Raw genomic sequence first — 16,847 nt, 5'->3', positions numbered from 1 at the left:
AGATATTAAAAACTTGACTTCCTGGTCCTGGGAAACTGCTCCAGCTGACCTTGCTTGAGCTGGGAGGATAGACTAGAGGTCCCTTCCAACCCCAACAATCCTGTGATTCTATGATATTCTGGATTCCAAAGGAAAGTAGAAGCAAAAGCTGCTCACAAACTGCACTGAAATGGTGTGTTCTAAAACTTCTTTCATTTGTTTAAACACTAATTCTAATTTATATTGCAAATTTGGATGGTAGCATAACAGCATGTGGAATGCACTGGAATGCGAAGTAAAACACAGCCATTAGGAAAAAAATTCTTTGATCAGATGACTCTGTACTTCCTTTATTACTCTGCTGAGTGTGACTGGCTGTATCCAAAGTGCACCAATATTATTACATGTTTCTTTGAAGGCAAGATGGGCCTCAAGTATTCCTTGAAGCCCCAAAATTTACACTCTTAACTTTTTACTCTAATCCTATAATACAGATCCTGAACACCATGTCAAAATATACTACCTTATGCAATAAACTCCTGGTTCAACAGTCAGAACCTCATTTTAAGGATTTAAATCTGCTGAATATTCCTTTCTTGGATGAAAGTGAAAAAACAGTTTGACATTTTGAAGGTTACAAAGGTCAGTTTTTGAAGGATTCTGGTTTCTGAGAAGTCAGAAGTAGGCATTTGAGACTGTGGGATCATGCCCATCTTAAGACCTACTTTACCTTAAATATTTAGCTCAGCTTTTCTTCTTGACAAGGGTACAACAGGTTCTTCTGAATTTGACACACACAGGGCAGCTTTCTGGGAAATAAGTAATGCTATTAATAATTTTTTTTTGTTACTATGCTCCAGTTATCACTCAGGACCCTACTGCTCAGAATAGGTCATGGTAATTGTTCAAAAGAATTTACAGTTTAAATATAAAACAAAACACAAGAGATGGGTATTAAAAGGTGTAAGGAAAAAAACAAGATAAAGAGGGTTGTCAGTGCCTTCAGATACATTTGCAATCAGCAGATTAAGTGGTGCCCTAGGCTTAACAGTGAATGAAAATTTGAAGGAGGGAGTGGAAAAATTCCAGAGTTGCTTCATCAGTGATCTCACTGAAAGCTGTGGTGCTTTCCTTTCTCCTGTCGTGTTAGCAAGCCTGGCTGCTGGGCTTACTGTAGCATCTTCTCGTGGAATTCAACAAAGGAATTTCTAAAGAAGTTTCCCTGAAATTAGGGAGAAAATAAGCAAAAGTTCCCTTTCCAGTAAACTTGAAGGAAATGTGAGCAAAGATAGCATCTGATGGTGGGGTTCTGTGTTTATGTTAATATTTGATTAACCAGGAAAGATAATTCATCAAAGCCACACATTTTCTTGGGAGTCTTACATTTGTGAGTGACCACTTCCCAGTGTCCACAGACTAGTCCATCTGTGTAGGCTTCACTGAAATCAATGGGCTGAAGGTAAAATAATTTCAAGATCAATGATTTATTTTTTCACTTGTCTCAGCTCTGACCTCAGCATGCGGACATGAATTACATATTTCATACAATGCCAAAACTGGAAAACACATAACTAAAGTATTGGGCAGCAGTTATAAATAACAAAAGGAGGCACTCCTTCCACACACACAAAACTGAATTGGAAAACTTACTGCCATAGCAAGTTATAGAAGCCAAACCCATAAATTTAATAAAAAAAAGAAAGACAATTCTACCACAGACCATTAAGCATGATAGTTCAGATGCCACTTTCAGCTCAGGAATTCCACAAACTAGCAGCTGAATTTGTATTAACAGGAAGACTCACTCTATGCTTAGTACATCTCTTACATTTCTTCCTAAGCACCTGACATTGAGTGAACAATGGTTGAATACAGCCATTCTGAAGTTCTCAGGGGTGGTTTTTTGGTTTGGTTTTGGGGTGGGGTTTTTTTTTTTGTTTGTTTGTTTTTTAATTTTTATTTTTATTTTGCAGTATTCAGCAACCATCTGGTATAACAGACTAAAGAACAGGGATCCATTTATTATCTCTATTTAATATAAACGAATGTCTTATTCTCTGCCTCCTGAAAGCTGCATGTAGATAACCTCTTCCCTGTCTAGCGTAATGTAGACTTTTTCACCACCCTGACATATAGTCGTAGCACAATACCAACAAAAATTAAACAAAATTTTAGTTCTGACCATTAGCTGTAAATAAGGTATCTAACCCATATGTTTCTAATATGGTCTTTAATTTCTACTAACATAATTTGTATTGCTTTACAGCATAGATAAAGAGTATTCAATCAACAAGTTCATCAAAGAAATCACAGTAAGAATAAAAAGTCCATGTAGTTTTGGTATTGTAAGTACATTACTCACAAATAGTCAAGAGATTTCAAACTGAAGAAAATAAATTATATAAAGTGCTTTCATACATCAGGTCAAATAATATCTTATGGGACCCACACATAGAGTTCATTTAGGTAAACTGGATTTAAAAACAGGGAAGGGGAAAAAAAAAAAAAAAATCACGTGTACTAAGCAAATAAATCAAACAAAAGAGTATTCTCCCCCAAAGCATCAATAGGTTGGGGAGGAATACCTTAAATAAAACTGCTTTTTAGTATTAGAGTTGTATCTTACTTTCTACAGTTCTTTCAAGTCAGTACATTGCTATCTATGTATGTGGATGCTAACACCAAAATCTACCCTTCCAAATATTATAGGTGCTGTGTATACACAAAAATAGACAAGTAATACTTTATAGCTCAACAAAACAAGGTATAAGCATTCCATTAATAGATGTGCCTAAAAAATGGTACTTAACAATATTTACCTGTGAGCATACTAGTGTCAGCAAGCTCAGCACTAGCAATGGGTACATTGGGACCATCCTCTTCATATGCTTTCAAAATGTACTTCTCAATTACACCTATGACCCCAGCAGGTTTGTCCCAGGTGACCTCAATGCTGTAACCATTTATACTGTGAACTCTTGAGGGAGTTGGCACATTTTGTGGAACTGTAGAAGGATAAAATAGAAAATAGAGAAAATGGCAGTTCTAAGGAGACTATTGCCCCTATTCTTCACTTTTAATGGCTGCAGTAAATCAGACTCAACCATTAGCATAAATACAATTTATTAGAGTTGTAACTTTTCAGCATTGATTTAATATGACTGCACATCTTGAGCTATTCAGTTTAAGCTATATTTCAAAACCATCAAAACTCCATCTACATAACATTCCTTCTCGTCTCGTTGCGATTTTCCAAAAACATTTAATGTATCAAACATATTTAAGCATCACTCAAAGAGAGAAGTGGACTGTATGTAGCTAACAAGTTCAGGCATTAAAATCATACAACTGAATGAAGCAAGACAGTATGGCAACAGAGAAGGTTTTGATATTTATCTTTTGGATATGTACGCCACAGAATGCCACAACTACTAAACATTTATAAAAATGTGCATTGCCATTTACAAAAGTACTTAAAAAAATTTAAACTCTTCCATTTATTTTCATATTTCCACACTGCTATACAACTATCTCAGGGTAAAGCAGAGATTTGTAAGGCCTTTTCACAAAATCCTTTTCTTCTGATCATATAATAGTAAGAAAAGAAAGGAAAATGAAGATGTTTAAAAGAACTGGAAAGTCAAGCCTTACATACAGTGCATACAGTTGCTAATAAAAAAAAAAAATCATCCCATTCCCCATATCATTTAACTATTTATTAGATATTACTATACCAAGTAAAGGTCTGGCCAGTAACAACTTCATTACAGATGACTGCACAAGGGATGCAGAGGAAAGGCCCAAGGAACACTATGGCAGGATGATGGATGATGAGTTTGCTGTAAACGCACATGGACTCCCTAGCTCTGTTGATGATCATTGGCTTTTCTCATCATCAAATAACCTCTTTTTTCTTTTTTTTTTTTTTTGTAATTTTATTGTTTAGTTTCATTAAATATGAATGCAGTTCTGTTTTTTTTTAACGACGGCACCAGAATGGAAAGTATAAAAATAGCTGGGAGTTGTGATTCTTGTCTAAAGTAAGAATATGATACTCTAGGAAAGCTTCAGTTACTACAGTAATACATTGATTTTATTAGTTCTGAAGTGTATCACAGGGCAAGGTAAGGTACCGTATAGCAGATGGTCTTCTCATAAGGGACATAACAAAACCAACTCAAAAATAATTAAATAGTGCAATTATTCGCCAACCCTGGGGAACATGGAGCTGCTCAACGCTGTGGTTAGCTTGCAAAGATAAATTTATGTAAACCTTACAGTTGTCAGATAGTTGATATGAAAATATGCATGTATTTTCTCTATTCTGGGTGGTACACAAAATAATGCAGTAAGTTGTATAAGAATGTATTTGCAAGTTCAATATTTATGCAGTTATGTCATTTTTTAAGATCATACATTGAATATCTTTCATCAAAAGAATTTTCTGCATTGACAGAATGCCATTAGGCTTTCACTTACAGAAGAGGGAAACTTGGTTAAATAAATCATGCAGAACTGTAAATCTTCAAAAACTCACTGGCTTAATAAAGTTTGCAAAAACACTGAACAGAAGAGGAAAGGAGCTTTAAATTTTCTTCATAAAATATATGAAAATTTTGATCTTTAAGGCTCAACAGGTATTATGTTCCTAGTTTGAAACCTTCTCCACAAGCAACACATTTCTTTTCTGTTAAATATTACCAGGTCTATGGACTATTTGTTAAAAGAATCCTCATTCAGCAGCACTGAGCAGCATACCCATGTGCAGGTAATGTAAAGAAAAACTTTCAGAAGACTGTCTTCTCCCAATCAACTACATGGCTTCTTATCTTCCACAGCTTGTGCCTGCTATCCCTGTATCTCCTTTCTCCACACTTGATTTTGGATCACTAAGTTATACACATGAAAATACAGATTTATTTACTCCAGCAGACTCATGTAATGTAAGGTTAGATGTGCACGTATGAACATACCTAAATGCATGGCTGCTCTTAGTAAATGCAGTTCAATCCTTTCACATTCTTTGCTCACACAATTACATAATCTAATATATATCTGGAAAAGACCTTAAATTATGCGTGGAAAATACTTGCCTGCACACTTTATAGCTGAAGATAGTAATATGGTACCTATTCAAAGCGTTAAGCAGGTTTGCTCCTTCAGAAACACTATGCAATTTACACTATTCAAAATTGTTGTGGTGGTATTTTCTCCAACCTGACATTAGATAGCTAATGAAAAATGGGAACAAGCAAGTTTTAAAATTATATTTACCTGATTCCCTTGTACGAACATGGGTCCATATACTAGACACTGATCCTTCTTCATTTGAGGCAACCACCCTATAAAGGTATTCTTCAAAGAACATAGAGAGGATAGAGAAAAAAAGACAAAACAAAACACTGAACACAGTAATACACTAGTAGAGAACAAAATAAAAATTATGTATTTCATTTAAGGAACCAATGTGTTACCTGTGAATGGTTGTAGACCACTCTCATAAACACTCTGCTCTTTTCCCCGGTATACTAGGATGGAGTCATTTCCCCTGCAGTTAACAGCACTGTCAGCTGATAGGCATCCATCCAGATTGACTCTGACAGCACTGCTGGACACAGATGCCAAGTTAACGACAGCACCTCGTGTAAATTTAACATCCTTCATGCAACCACCGAAACCTAGCAAACAGTAAGGGATTAGTATCACATAAAGAGCTTCAGTCATTAATTAAGAATCACTTTTATTCCTTTCAATTCTGTATTTTCAGCATTAAAGACTGTAATGTGAATACGTTAACTTCCAACATGACATTCAGTCCTTCCTTTCAAGATACTAAGCCGGTAAAAATTTCTGGTATTCCAATGTAGAGTTCCTGCATTACTGAAATATACTTTTATTGTTATCAATTGCATCCCACAAAGAAATAGCTTTCTGTTTTCTCTTCTGTCACTTCTTTCTTCAAAATTATTACCATAAAAGTGATTCCGAATTTGAAAACCAGCTTTCTGCTGTTTGCTAAAATTTTTTTAATATACACTTTTCCTCAAACTGAGCACATTTACATTACATATATAATTAAATTCAGGAGATCACAGAGGTATATAATTTTATCCTAATGGGGATATAACTGGTATACCGTTTACAGTCGCACTCCGGAAACATAATCCCAAATTGTTAATTTATGAGGAAAAAAAATAAGTAACCTCATTGTATATTTATTCCTATATGTACATACATATATTTCTCTCTGCGTGTGTAACATTCCTATGAATGTTACAGATATGTTAAATTAGTTATTTGCAGTAAAAACACCACTGCAAAATTTCAGGATGCAGTTGTTCAAATTTCTATATACTTCTATGACTTAATTTATAAAGAAATTAATAAATTGATACAAAATAATTCTCAGATCACTGTAAAGTATAGTGATCGGTGTTTAACGTAAAACCAAAGTAAACAGTAACCAAGCTGAAGATTTCAGTTCATTGAAGAATTAACTTTAATAAATTACAGATCTGCCTCTCACAGATCAGTGCTCCTTTTTAGCTTTGTGAAAACATCATATTTATATACTATGTACTTTTGTGGCCTTTATTACTGCTAGATGGCAGGTCAGAGTAGTATGCGTGCGTAGCCACCCGATCTGAGAATCTAATATTCATACATAGTTCATGCAAAAAGAAAAAGGCACTGAAGGTGAACACCTATTTTGAATCATCCTCTAAAACATCTTCTCCCCCCACAATGCTAGGAATTCAAACAGACTGCCCCTTAAAATTAATAGATCCTAATTTAAGCTCAACTCCTACTCCACAGCAATACACTCAGTTTCTTAGGCAGCCCATGGCAGAAGAAAGAATTAGTGTCAGTCTGCACAGGTATCTTAATCATTAGACAAAATGAGCAGCTGTTTAATTTGTGATGAGATGCATACTGTATAACCTATTTTAATACATTCTTTTTAGTATTTTTTTTAGCTGCAGTTATCACTACTGAAGATTTCTGACTGACGTCAGCCAAGTAATTTTGTTTACTCTCAGGTATCTGCAGAATAAGTAATGAGAGTACAAATTTTCACAAACACTCCTGCCAGCTCCTCTCCACCTTGACTTCTCAGGATGACAAGGGAGGGGTCATGCAAAGATGTGAAATTTCCTAAAATAAAGTTGTAACTGACATGGAGGTGGGGTGGGAGCAGAAGGATATTTGTCCTTTATTTGCTGTGAGCAAGTGAGCAGAACAATATTCCTTTATTCAAAATTAACTACCAAGCAGTCATTAATCGAGAAAACATTTTGTAAATACTTATTAAACTGGGCAGGTCTCCATATTCTATTATCATACTATTACATCATTATAGTCCTAAATAAAAGTATGTTTCAAAGCTGTAATGCCTAATCTTGCTCATCTAAATCAACACTTAGGAACACACAAAAATGTTTTTATCTTCAGATGCTCTGAATATAAATTCATAGCCACCATCTTACGTTGCAGCATGCTGAGGAGGCTTAGTGAAAAAAGTCATGTTTATTGATGTGCTTCAATATGCACTTTAGATATTAACTTTAGACATTATTTTGCCCTAGATTCTTTGTTCACAGATCTCTTTGCTGGAGGAGTTGAGAATGCATCCGCTCACGAGGCTACACCATCTGCTACGAGGCAACACTGACAGGGTACGACTAGCTAGCTCTTTTGGGCCATAAATATTATGCACACACAACCTGAAGGAAGATTATATTATAAGTAATACCTACAGCTGAAAGAATACTTAAAACAGTATTTTTGAGCTGTGAACACCAGTACATGGATTTAATTCAAACTATTCTATAGCTGTGAAATCACATGCCTCCAATGGAGCACTGCAGAGCTTACTTGAATACATGCACTCAGTGTGAGCTCATGCATTCACAGCCACTTACTAGATTCCCCACTAATCACTTACTGACTACTATTTTTTTTTGCACACGGGTGTCTGAAAAATACACCATGACTGATTAATAGCTTCATAAGTAATGAAAAAACACACTCAAAGTGTAAACAGAGATAGTTTAATAGACACTTTTTGACTACATTTGATACAGTAGATCTTTTTGTGGAAGCCATTAGTATCAGGCTGTAATTAATGCTTGTCTCTTTTCTCTAGATATTTGACCTGTTCCAGCACAGAAGGGTCACAGTGATGGCTAAAAACATTACTGTCTCCCCTTGTCGTGATAACATGGAAAATACCATAGCAACATAGTCAAAATCCAAATTTAGGGGTTTATACTCTTAATTTTTAAGACCAGAATCAGTATCACCTAAAAAAGGTGAAAACTCCGAGCAGTTCTTCTATGTGGCAGCATCCAGCCTCATTACAGTGACTTGCACTATGTTTATTCTCTTCCACTGGTTTTGTGTTCCAGATCTGCGAGTGACTCAAGTTGGTCAAGTCAAAGAAGTTTATCTGAACTCGCTTTCTCTGATGAAAATTTGAGATCTCCTGGTTACACGTTAGACTACTATTTGCTACTCTCCAGTTCCTCTCCTATGAGTTAGATTGCTTCAGATATCACTGGTTTGGAAGAATTTTTATAGCATTACAAAAGGATCAGGACTAAGTAAATCTAGATGGGTAAGGATAACTGGAGGTAAAGCAACAATGTGTGGCAGGAAAAATACATGCTACGCATTCATGAATTTACACTACCAGCAGCAGAATATCCACCTTGCGCATGACACCAGTTTGTGAAAAACATACGTTCTTCTTGGTGTCATCTTACCTTGTTCTAGCCCCAGTTCTTTATAAAAATTCTGAATCTCAGGTGGGATTCCTCCTACGTAGACAGGTGAGTTTACTTTCAGCTGCTGAACACGGGGTTCGAGTGTCTGCTCTCTCAGTTCATTCATAGTTGCTGAAAGTACGGAGCCCTCCTTGTTCACTGTGACTTTGTTCCACTTTCCATCGCAATAAGACAGTCCTAACCAGAGATCCACTTGTGTAAAAACAATGCCAGTTTTTAAAAAGATGGTTAATGTTCCACTTTTCAGTTCAATCTATAAATTTTAAAACAGAAAAAAGATATTGAGAGAGACATCACAGCAACCACAGACACAGTTGTTTTAAAACAAAAATCAAGGGAGCCAATGAACAAGACTAAGGAACAAGATATTTTTATCTTCGGATAGAAGAAATGATAATAAAATTGTTTACACAAAACATGCTAAATACAGTGTATCAGTTAATTCAGAATGTAAGAAAATATATTCCAATTTTTTGACAACTGGCTTCGGCACTAACGTAACTAAGTAAAAAGAAAAGACAATGAACGAGGACTGTTTTGCTTTTTTCTGAAAAAGAGAAAACAGTCTTTTATCTATCAATTCTTTTTTTAGAAGAATGTAACAAGATAATAAGGAAATGAAATGTCAGATCTGATTAAGGTCTTTTTAATTGGCTGGTGAACTCAATTTTAAATTTTTCCAGCATACTTTGATTCTGTATTTCACCCTTACTTTTCTAAATCTTCTAAGAAAATAATTGGTTTTGTATGTACTTTTTGAGATTAATGTGCCAATTGTCTAATAGAAATACATTTTACTTAAATTTTCACTGCAGAAGTTTCCAAATGCTTTACTGTAAGAATCTTTATCCTAACTGAATAGAACAAAGTGGGCTGAGACTGTAAATTGGCAGGTATAGAGTGCTTAACACTTAGGTGATGAATTGGTGGTTGAAAAATATGGATACCTTCAAAAAAAGGCATTCTTGTTTTCATGCTAAAATCTTAAGTGAAATAAAAGCTACAGATTTAATACTTATCATCAGTATTGACAAACTGACATATTTAGGTTACTGATAATATTAATACTGCAATATTTGTAATTGTCTTGTATTTCCTTAACAGAGACCTCAAATGAAGAAAGAACTCAGTACTTGAGATGTCAAAACAGGTCCTGTTCCAGAATGCACATTGTGTACTCATGAGACAGAGGGATTTTGTTTATTTGTGTCTCTGGGACCAGAACTTTTCCTATTTCCATGAGTCCATAGCCTCTCATAGCTAAGGAGTCTACAATACAAGTGAAGGACAGATCATGGCATCAATGTTGAGGAGTATACCTTGAAAAAGCAGTCCAGTGGACGAGTCATTGTTTTTCTTCACTGAAAAGAATTAATATGGAGCACATTGTGCTGGTGTGAGGAAAGCATTTTAGCTGCATGACTACAGCACTGTGCCAGCAAGTCTGCCAGATCTGCAAGCTGGAGAGAGGGCATGGTTCTTGACATAGAGTCACTTCTCAGCACATCCCTCTTCCAATTTAGTCATCTTGCAAGCAGTGAATGGTCTTAAAGCAAGCAGTGAATGATGCTTGTCCTCTTTATGTTGACCTGGACTGACATTTAGAATACCCAAGTGCAGCTAAAGATAGAGGACCACTATTCACTTTGAACTGTTCTGTACGGTAGAAAAAAAAGCAGCAAAGTCCTGCATAGATCCAGCATTCTCTCTGGTACTAAGCATAGATTCAGAAAAACAACAGAAATTGTTTGCTTTGGATAAAATTCGGGGACCACTTTAAAAAAAAAAAAAAGCTTGATTGCTTGATTGTTAATCTATCCTTGGAAAATATACTATTACTTTAAACCAAAAATGCACGAAGATCATCTTCTTCTATCAGACATCTCAGTTACCATCTCTCAACAGAACAGGAGCATTGTATCACAGCTCTAAACCTAAGCAAGTTCTCGGTTTAATGTTTAAAAGCATACTTGTTTTTCAGAATTTGGGGTACAAATATTAAGCACCCCTGCAAAATTTTATCAATACTGTTCTCTATGTACACAATTCTTATTTTGATATACCTGAGTATGTAAAGTTGGAATTACAGATGCCAATGCTTAGCATGAATCTGGAAGACATGAGGAGCAAGAAGAGCTTCTGCAGGCCCACTGGCAGGTTGTGGCATCGCTCTGAGACTAACACAGGAACTGATTCAGATTAAAAATTTTATTAATGACTTGGGCAATAGGATGGGGTATACCCTCAGAAAGTTAGCAGTTGATAGCAAAAAGGGCCAACAACTGGCATTCTAGACATAGCAGCTTTGAAGAAAAGGATTGAGGGTCAAGATGTCTCCTTGACAGGCTGGAGAGGTGGGCCCATGCCAACCTCATGAAGTTCAACCAGGCCAAGTGCAAGGTCCTGCACCTGGGTCATGGCAATCCCAGGCACAAATACAGGCTGGGCAGAGAATGGATTGAGAGCAGCCCTGAGGAGAAGGACTTGGGAGTGCTGGTGGATAAGAAGCTCAACACGAGCCGGCAATATGCCCTTGCAGCCCAGAAGGCCAACCGCATCCTGGGCTCCTCAAGAGGAGCGTGGCCAGCAGGTCGAGGGAGGTGATTCTTCCCCTCTACTCCGCCCTGGTGAGAGCCCGCCTGGACTACTGTGTTCAGTTCTGGAGCCCCTAACATAAGAAGGACATGGACCAGTTGGAGAGGGTCCAAAGGAGGGCCACGAAGATGATCAGAGGGCTGGAGCACCTTTCCTATGAGGACAGGCTGAGAGAGTTGGGGCTGTTCAGTCTGGAGAAGAGGAGGCTCTGGGGAGACCTTATAGCAGTCTTCCAGTACCGCAAGGGGGCCTACAAGAAAGATGGGGAGAGGCTGTTCAGCAGGGACTGTTGTGATAGGACTAGGGGTAACAGTTTTAAACTACAAGGAGGTAGATTCAGATTAGATATTAGGAAAAAATTTTTTACACTGAGGGTGGTAGAACACTGGAACAGGTTGCCCAGAGAGGTGGTGGAGGCCCCATCCCTGGAAACGTTCAAGGCCAGGTTGAATGAGGCTCTGAGCAACCTGATCTAGTAGGGGATGTCCCTGCTCCTTGCAGGGGGGTTGGACTAGATGACCTTTGAAGGTCCCTTCCAACCCTAACCATTCTATGATTCTATGACTCTATGGATTATAAATTGAACAGTGGTCAGCAATGTACCCTTGCAATGATGAAGGTCAACATGTGCAGGGCTGTATTAGAAATAAGGTAGGCAGTGGGTCCAAGGAGATGATTCCTCCCCTCTATTCAACATGTATAAGACCACATCTGGACTACTGTATCCAGTCATGAACACTCCAGTGTCCAGAAAGATACTGGCACATCAGAGTGAATCCAGCGGAGGGGCACCAAGTTTGTCAGGGGTTGGAGTACCCAATGTATGAGTTGAAGCTGAAAGAACAGAGTTTGTTCTTAAGAGTAAGCAGGCAGAGAACTTAACTGTTCAACTACCTTACGGGAGGAAATAAAGATGACAGACTCAGACTCTTCTCAGAGATGCATAGTGAAAGGAGGAGAGGCAAAAGACAAGTTGTAATGAGAGAAATCAATGTTAGATACCAGGATTTTCTTTTCTATAATGAGGACGGTCAAAGATTGGAACAGACTGTAGAATTCGAGAAGCTGTAAACTGTTCATCCAATAAAAGATGCACAATACTCAAACAGAAAACACCTGGAGTAACCTTATCAAAGTTAAGTTGGTTCTGCTTTTAGTGGAGATTTGGAATAAATTACTTCAAAAGGTCCCTTCAACTTAAATTATTTCATGCTTCTGTATTTTCCTTTTCTGCAGGGACCAGTCCCTACCTCACTCAATCTGCTTACAAACATATGATTTTGAAGATGAAAGGAATGTCCAGCCATAACTCTGAGAAATAAAACTCATATAGGATAGGGGCTGCATCAGAGACTGAATGACATTTTCTTAAACCTGCCATCCAAAATGGCCTCAACCAATGTAGAGCTACAAGAGTGATTATGGCTTTATTTCCTTTGAACTGGGAAGTCTTCCTGAGATTCAGAAACATCAGCAGAGACAAGCAATGCACTTCAAAGAATTTGGCCACAACAGTCAGTCTGTGAGCCCTTTGAAAGTAAAAGTATATGGTACTGATGTTGAATTAGTCTTTCCAGTTCAAAATCAAGAAGGCTAAAGAGATATTCTGTACTGGTACTAGATCTGTTCAAACCTGCCAGACAGAAGGCAAAGGTCCAAAAACAGACCTCTCAATAGCTTCCTCAGAATCAGTCACTCTTTAATGGAAAGGAAATAGGAATCTCTTCCTGACACCAGACAGAGAGAAATCACTGGTGACCATTAGGAATATCACCTTTATGAGTCCCACATGAGTACCAGTCACTTCTTTGCTAATAAAAATACTTCCACTTTGAGTTCTCAGCAGGCTTATTTCACATTCCTCCTTAGTTCCATCACAGGTAACACTTTCATCTTGGACACTAGTTATTTTACTTCATGCAGCTATTCAAAAGTGCAATGTTTTTAAAAAAGTTCCTGCAGGATTTTTTGTTTACTTTGTAGTTTTGCAGAAGCAAATCATCTGATGCAATGTCTTGGGAGCTGGTGCCACTCTCGCACTTAATATTGGCAGTGCTTTTGCTTGTTATCAAAGTGGTCCGCATCAAAATCAGTAGCACAAACTCTATCAGGAGTCACAGTACCTTCTTTTAGTCACATAAACTCAGGAGGAAACACATGCCAGAGTCAGAGCTAGTGATTCACGCTAGTTTATCTCGTCAGATTTGCTCATAATTGTTATGCCTGGATCCAAAGAAAATCAGATTGACCTCTCTGGTTTGAGTTAATTCTCAGGGCATGGAAGTCATGGAAGAAGTGACCTTTACACACAGCACTTTTCTAGAACATAATTTTGTCTTGGGCAGAAGACAAGACAGAGTCTTCAGTTGTTTAGTAGCAGGCCAGCCATGTGTCTGGCTATACTCATTCCAAAACCATAAAGCTAATAAGAGAGCTATGATCTATGCAAAGGGAAGGGTCAGGGAATACTGTCTTACACCGGCACTCAGGATAAGTGGTATAGCTTCTAATCTGTTTTGCAGTGCAAGTGTCTCCTGACCAAAGCTCCTAACAAAGACATCGTAGCTCATGCACAACATGCTACACACCTCATTTTCACTTTCTATTAACCTTTTTTTGTGAACTCAAGTGTACAGAAAAACCTTCTGTCATCATTATGTATGTGAAGAACACAAAGCTGCAAGGGTTGGAAAAGCATGCATACACTTATCCTCTAAAATTCTTCATCTTAAGGCTATGGAGATGCTGAGGATTAGGAGTAAAGTGAGATAAAAACATTTGCTTGACTTAGGACAAATGTGAAGAGAATTATCTAAGCAGTTTTCAGTGCTAAAAATAATATAAATAAATATAAAACTGACAAAAATCTGGATGTATGAGTAGGAAAGTGTTTTGTCTACTTTGTTCTTTTGACTGCACTTTCAATTTAATAAGTCCCACTTTTTTTTCCTTTACAGTCAGAAGCTATTTTCTCACATTTGTTACTCTTTCACAGAGCAACAGAAAGGAAACAGGGATCACATTCCACAAGAATCTCCAGAAGAACCCAAACCCCATGTTTGTCCCTGTGAGTACCATTCATGTAAATAGTGTCCCTATAGTGCGAATTATACACATATAAAACTTTTTAGGGTGGGACAGTAGTGTGTGTATAGCATCTTATGCTATTAGCTCATGATTTTGGTCATTATTTGAGGGCAAAACTAAAGTAATAATGTAATTAGCAAGACTCATTATTGGAACTCATTATAATTTTTGAACTAAGGCTACTTGAAAACAAGGAAGCAATCAGGTCTAGCAGAATTCAAAACCCAGGAAAAAAATATCTGCTGAAAAAGTCTAATATAAAAAGTAAATATAGAGTAAATTATAGTTGACCTGAAAAGGAGAAAATTATATTTATATGGTTTAGGTCAGAAGTTTAAAAGAAAAGGCACATTAGATATAATGCCATGCAATAAAACAGGCTGTGACATGACAGCCATTAGCAACACAGTTGCGTTATAATAAATAAATAAATGAAATTCAATAAAAACGCAGAAAGGGCAGATTAGTTCACAAAGAGCAACAATACCCTCAAAAATCTCTAGATATAAATGACTGCTTCTTGGACCAAATAAAAAGATATATTACTTTCAATGTAATATGTACTAGTTGATGCAACTAGTAACAATAGTTGACCTGCTAAGCAATGGTGACCGCGGTCTAATTAGACTCAAAATCTTTGGGGGAAGAAGAATATGAAAATCCAGAGTCATGTAACTAGTAAAAAAAAATGTGAAAAACTGCAACAAACACATTTGACCTTAAACAAAACCCTCCTAAACACAGAAGCCGTGAGTGCTTCTGAGCATAAAACAATCTTAATTAACACAAACCAAAAAGAAATTCATAGGCATTACCTCACAAATTTCCTTAATACAGGATTGGTACAGCTTCTTCTACAGTGTTGGGAAAACAAAGATAGGGATGAGATGGGATTAAGCTGGACCAATAATTTCAATCTATATGTTTCAAATCAAATGAGGAAATGGTATTGATCACCAAAAAAAAAATGCACATACCTTAAAGAGAAAGCTTTATTAGGATACTGGATAATTTCCATCATGAACTTTTTGATTTACAACTTAATTGATTTGGTTCTAGTATGAGAACTTGGAAATTGGGTAACTCTACACCTTCCCAGGAATGAAGCAAAAGCTTTTAATATATGTCTTTTATTCTCTTTTATAATCATTTATAATCCAGCAAAGAGTATAATTCTGCTTTTAACATCTTGATATCTTTCTTATTTATGATATAAATAACACAGGTAAATTATTCTGAGCATTTGCTGGAGCCTTTTTGCTCCCCTAAGAATTTGATGTGCACAGCATTTCAAAACAAGCAAAACAAAAATAACTTGGTGGTTTGAAATTTCTTTAAGTGTTGGACATATCTTAGTAGAAAAAACTCACTGGTCATATCTGAATATAGTTATTTGTATTTCTGAACTTACTGCAAGATAATCTGGTCCATCTTTATTGTAAACAAACAAAAGCAATCCGTTCAGTTGATCTGTTCTAAATTTGAATGAGATCTCAAATTCCAGTCCACCACTGAAAACACTTGAGTGCAGTTCCAGGAAGCCTTGAAAGAAAGTGAATACATGCATAAGGCTAATCAAACACACAAACAAATGGTTTCAAGAAACCAAAAGCAAGAATCTAGGTGCTACTTTTAACTTTGACATGAAGAACTCAGAGTTTTCAAGAATAAGGTTTACAACTTTTATCACTCCTTTTTGTAAAGGACAGTTATCCATAATGCACTGCAACAAATCAAACTGGTGCAGTGTCCTAAATTTTGCTATCTGGCATTTTTTTTATACATTGTAGGCATGTCTGTCTCAAAAGTGAAACTTCAGCTTTGACATGCATATCAAATCTGTATACTGTTATAGCAGCACTACCTGTCTGCAAATTCAATTCCTTTTTCATGTGGCAGTCCTCTGTAAACCCAGAAACCAAATTTTAAGCCATTCAAAAATACTCCTATATTATTAAAACTGCTTTGAAAAGTCGATCACTGCAATACTTTTCATACGGTCACCTTTTATATCTCAAGCACATATTGGCTACTGCAATAGTACAGCAAACTACCTTTGCCAAGAAAATGTGCTCCTTCTGAGAGGACAACGGGGCATCCTTCCCAAATATGATAGACATTGTTTTGCTCTTCAGCATCCTGCCAGTTCAAAGATACCCAGTTTTCATAGGGAGTATGCACTTTTTTCAAAAATATGTCACTGAGACATCCCACAAATCCTTTCTGGACTATCATCTTCATCCCTGCAGAAAAAAAAAAAAAAAAAAGATTTTTTTTTTTTTTTAAGCCAATCACCTACAACTAACCACAGGGATTAATTTATATGTTTTATACATGCTCGTCCTATCATATATGTCCACATGTGCATTGATAAACAATCATCAATCACTTCATAAAGCT

The 16,847-nt window shown here is 36.7% G+C and overlaps 1 protein-coding gene across 1 annotated transcript in view; it reads right to left on the bottom strand.

Annotated features, from left to right (window-relative positions):
* Positions 1 to 16,847, bottom strand: part of USH2A (usherin) — a 386,243-nt gene that overhangs the window by 220,258 nt on the left and 149,138 nt on the right. Inside the window, exons 24-29 of the mRNA XM_086744172.1 lie at positions 16,502 to 16,690; positions 15,859 to 15,989; positions 8,745 to 9,018; positions 5,454 to 5,657; positions 5,254 to 5,334; positions 2,799 to 2,984 (exon numbers count right to left, since the gene is read on the bottom strand). Of these exons, the coding sequence (XP_086600298.1) occupies positions 2,799 to 2,984; positions 5,254 to 5,334; positions 5,454 to 5,657; positions 8,745 to 9,018; positions 15,859 to 15,989; positions 16,502 to 16,690 (1,065 nt within the window). The remainder of the gene's footprint in view (positions 1 to 2,798; positions 2,985 to 5,253; positions 5,335 to 5,453; positions 5,658 to 8,744; positions 9,019 to 15,858; positions 15,990 to 16,501; positions 16,691 to 16,847) is intronic.

This window comes from Chlamydotis macqueenii, chromosome 3 (genome assembly GCF_036417535.1).
Source record: "Chlamydotis macqueenii isolate bChlMac1 chromosome 3, bChlMac1.mat, whole genome shotgun sequence".
In the NCBI taxonomy this organism is placed as follows: domain Eukaryota; kingdom Metazoa; phylum Chordata; class Aves; order Otidiformes; family Otididae; genus Chlamydotis; species Chlamydotis macqueenii.
This window is presented reverse-complemented; position numbering and strand designations above follow the sequence as displayed.